This window comes from Hyposmocoma kahamanoa, unplaced genomic scaffold, assembly GCF_003589595.1.
Source record: "Hyposmocoma kahamanoa isolate Upper Pololo Valley unplaced genomic scaffold, ASM358959v1 79, whole genome shotgun sequence".
Classification (NCBI taxonomy): domain Eukaryota; kingdom Metazoa; phylum Arthropoda; class Insecta; order Lepidoptera; family Cosmopterigidae; genus Hyposmocoma; species Hyposmocoma kahamanoa.
In genome coordinates this window covers 8,729,308-8,733,428 of record NW_020653993.1, presented here as the reverse complement: position 1 = coordinate 8,733,428, position 4,121 = coordinate 8,729,308, and the positions used below count along the sequence as shown (strand labels likewise).

At 37.5% G+C, this 4,121-nt stretch overlaps 1 protein-coding gene across 1 annotated transcript in view; it reads right to left on the bottom strand.

The window, feature by feature from the left end:
• Positions 1-4,121, bottom strand: part of LOC113233515 (neutral alpha-glucosidase AB) — a 35,296-nt gene that overhangs the window by 13,800 nt on the left and 17,375 nt on the right. Inside the window, exons 8-11 of the mRNA XM_026468638.1 lie at positions 2,983-3,091; positions 2,300-2,439; positions 964-1,151; positions 305-447 (exon numbers count right to left, since the gene is read on the bottom strand). Coding sequence (XP_026324423.1) covers positions 305-447; positions 964-1,151; positions 2,300-2,439; positions 2,983-3,091 — 580 coding nt within the window. The remainder of the gene's footprint in view (positions 1-304; positions 448-963; positions 1,152-2,299; positions 2,440-2,982; positions 3,092-4,121) is intronic.

Below are 4,121 nucleotides of genomic sequence, written 5' to 3'. Positions count from 1 at the left end.
AACGCACTCTATAAGTATGTCCCACTTTCAAATATACAGCCTGTATATAGATAATAATATATGATAGGTTTGTTTGTTATATATTTATTACATTTATGTTATTATTAAATTAACAATTTAATATTTTGTTTACTTTGCCGCATTCGTGAATTTCGTATTCCTCAAAGGTTGCCTGGTAGAGAATGCTTTTAGCATTAAGTCCGCCTTTTGTACCATTGCGTGTTGTGGTCAATAAAGTTTAAAAAATAATATCGAGGTACAATAAACGACGAGTGAGCAGTCAATACGTTTTCTGAATACTTACACTAGGTTCATTCATATCGTTCCAAAAGTGGACGTCCTTGCTGGTACCGGGGAAGTTCTCGAACCGATAACGCTCGGAGTAATATTTGGAAACCACGGGGTTAAAATAGTCCAAGTACGACGACGCCCCGGGCCAGCACCAACCTGAACATAAGTAACACATTAGCAGCACATACGTATCATTAGCAGTTTAATATTTTTTTTGTAAAATTACTCCTCTAGTTTGTTATAAGATCGAACACTTAGAAAAAATTCCTTCAATCCGATTCAATGGCAAAAAAGTCGTTAAAAAAACAAAGATGTGCAACAAGCACATAGAAAAAATCGTAAGGTCCGCTGGTTCGTTCCGTGGCTTAGTTGGCGTAGCGTCTAGCTCGGTCTGCTAGGAGATCCTGGTTCGAATCCAGCCGGATTGAAGGATTATTTTCTAAGTGTTCGGTCTTTGCCTTAATAATTAGTTTTTGGATGTTAAGATTTTGGGTGGGGTGCAAAGAAGGTGGCTTGTCGGGCTGTTTTAAATAATAAAAAGAAGAATAAAACGGATTCCAAGTACTAAGTGTGTTTTCCAGCACTTTTCCCCTGAGTTCCAGTAGCGTTACTTCAGACCAGGTTATACATGTCTTGTAAGAAGCTGTATAATTTATATTATGTCCCACTTACCTTCGTAATCATTGCCGTCCTTATTTTTAACGTAGTATCCGTTTTCAGTAGCGTCTTCATGCACGAAGTATCCCGCCTCCCTCTTGATGTGAGGGTCTATGATCACTACCAGTTTGCGCCCTTTCGCTGTTAAGTTGGCAACCATGTCCTGAGGAGTCGCGAATTTGATTGGATCCCAGGTGAAGTACCTGTAGTAATTATAAAAAAAAAGTTATACACGTTGATAAAAGCGTCGTTTGGTTCCAGAGTATATCAATTTATTTATATAGTAGAGTATATCAATTTATTTATTTGTGGAAATATAATAGTACATTGTGTATTTCATCACATTTGCGAGGAAATAAATACAATGATAAAGACAGGAAAAGTAAATGCAAATGGCGGTTTCTTTAAAATATATAACCAGATGGTCAGCTATCTTCCGTAGATACAACTAGAACTAAAATGTTGTAAGGCAAAAACGCATACAGCCAGGACGTATTAAATATAAAATAATTAATTTCAAAATTCTAAAAATACTGCAGAATTTGAATATGTAAAATTAATTTTGCAAAATACAGTGTGTTGATTAGCATTCTCGCCATATTTAAGAAATTAAATACAGAAATAACGCTAAATCCATTACGAAATAATTACCACGTACTAAACCACGTGGCATCGTGCGAGAGTAGCTAATAGATTACGAGAATTGCGGCGAGTTCGGCAATTAACCCACCTTGTCCTTATGCGTAAGCGAGCGCACTATAGGCAGGCGCGTACTAAGTATTTGAGAAAGAAGAAAGAGATAGCAATACTTTCTCGGTTCGTACGGCTGCGCTATGCCTATAAGTTTAGCACGTGCCGTGCAAGTCAATGACCTTTGGACCAAGCAGGATCAGGTGATTGCGAATCGATGTTTACCACAATTAAATAAAAAAATAAGAATTTAGGCTTTTTTTTCCGATTTATATTTTTAGTGATTTGGGTTCAGTTTCGGATATTGAATGACCTTAGTAAATATGGCGAGAATGGAAATTAACACAGTGTATAATTATGTTCTTTTTTCTATATTTCGTATGCGAAATACATTCGGATTTTTCGAGCATAAAAACTTTTAGCTTAATCTTGAAGTATAACAGAAGTACAGTGCAATTTCAATTTAAAAATCCTATGTCGGTGTAATGAAAAAGCCCGTGGGTGTAATTTAAGGCATTACGGCCGACTTTCCCTGCATGTCATAACACTGTTTACGGACAAGTGTGATAAAAAATAAAAAGGTTTAAAAGGCTCCCCTGTAAACTTGGCAATTTCGACATACGATACTTTACATAGGAGGGGTCGATTTGTTCTCACTCACTTCTTGCCATCAGTGTACTCAATATCTAGCCAAATCACGTCAAGGGGAATGTCGTGAGTGTCGAAACCTTCATCTACACTGCGTACGTCTGCCTGGTCAACGTAGTTCCAGCGAGATTGGTGGTAGGCTAAGGAGAATTTCTGAAACCAAATTAGGTTAGTTAGTAACTAAAAAAATGTAATCCGACGTATTGCCAAGTTCAGTTTCCTAGTGATAAAATGTTATATTCGATTTTTAATCAAAGCCATTAACAAAGTTAAATTTCGTGAATAGTAAACTATTTTTTCGGATATAATTTTTTTGCCAAGCCTAATGGTAATCTACACGCCTGTCCATAACAGTGCCACTCAAGAGCTTTAAATCGCAATGCCACCCTGAGACATAAGTTGACAAGTCCCATGTGCCTGTAATTTCACCAGTACCCTTCCTTACCCTTCAAAACCGGTAATGCTGACATTACTGGTTGGCGGCAGAAATATGTAAGGTGGCAATACTTCCCTGGACGAACTCTTTTACAAGGAGCACTGTTGCTACAAATCAAACAAACCAACGTCTCGGAACTTTTACACATCCCTGGTGGAAAGTGACGATAAGTCTCACTATAACCTTGAAAAGGCCCGAGTTATAGCGTTCAGGGAGTTTATTTTCTTAGAGTTCTTAAAAAGTAAGAGCAGAAATCTAACCGGTGGCAAAGGAGCTACTCCAGTGAGCGTGATGTACTGTCTGAAGACATCCGCGGGTTTGTCTCCGAGGAATACGAAAAGGTCCACTACCCCAGACTCGCTCATGAATCTGAAATGTGACAATAAAAAAATACAAGTTAAATTTGTCAATTATTTGTTCGCACTTACTTAACATTAAAAGTATATATTTTAATGCATACAATAATAACACGTATTTTATGCAATTACATTTAAATTTAACTGCCTCTGTGGCCGAATAGTTACCATGCCGGACTGCCACGCAGAGGTCCCAAGAACGATTCCCGGGCCGGGAGAAATATTTGTATGGCCTACATTTATTTCTCTCGTGAGTTTGGGGGTAATTTGTGATTGGCTATGTGTGTGGCCATTGCACTCGCGACACAGGGTTTCCCTTGTGCAGGGCTATGGTGAGTGTGTGCTTTATTATTATTATTATTGTAATGGCTGTCACACAAATTACTTGCGCACAAATTAGGTAATTCCCTATACAATAAATACCATCGTAGAGCAGCCAAATTAACTCCCAGAATGTTCTGGGTGTCCAGAGCAGAACCAATTTGGAAAAGTTAGTTTCCAAATTGGGCCGACCGAGAGTTGAACCCGGTACCTCCTCATCCAGCGCCCACAGTGCAGCAATTGGAACACCGAGGCCGTCAAAAGTGCCATTTGATCGCAAATATTCACTCAAATTAAATTTAATTCAAATATTAGTTCACCAAGACAACATAGTAATTTGCCCATAGATAAATTAAATTACAAGAGATGCGAATTTAAATAATCTCAGTACAGAATACTAAAAAACCAACCTCAAAAGTTCGTGTTGTCGTTCGAAAATATTATATCTATTTGCCACCTTTTATTGAAACCGGTTACAGAAAGGTTTTATTATTTCAGGAAACCGGATTTATCGCCTAGAGGTGGAATATTTTCTTCAAATTTAAATGGGACCAACACTGAAGTACCCTCTTTTCAACAAAAAAATATTCATCAAAATAGGTTCACAAATTTAGATAGCCGAAGTTAGCGTGTAACATACATAAAAAAAATACAGTCGAAATGAGAATCTCCTCCTTTTTTAAAGTCGGTTAATTTATACAGATAAACATATTATTGACTCC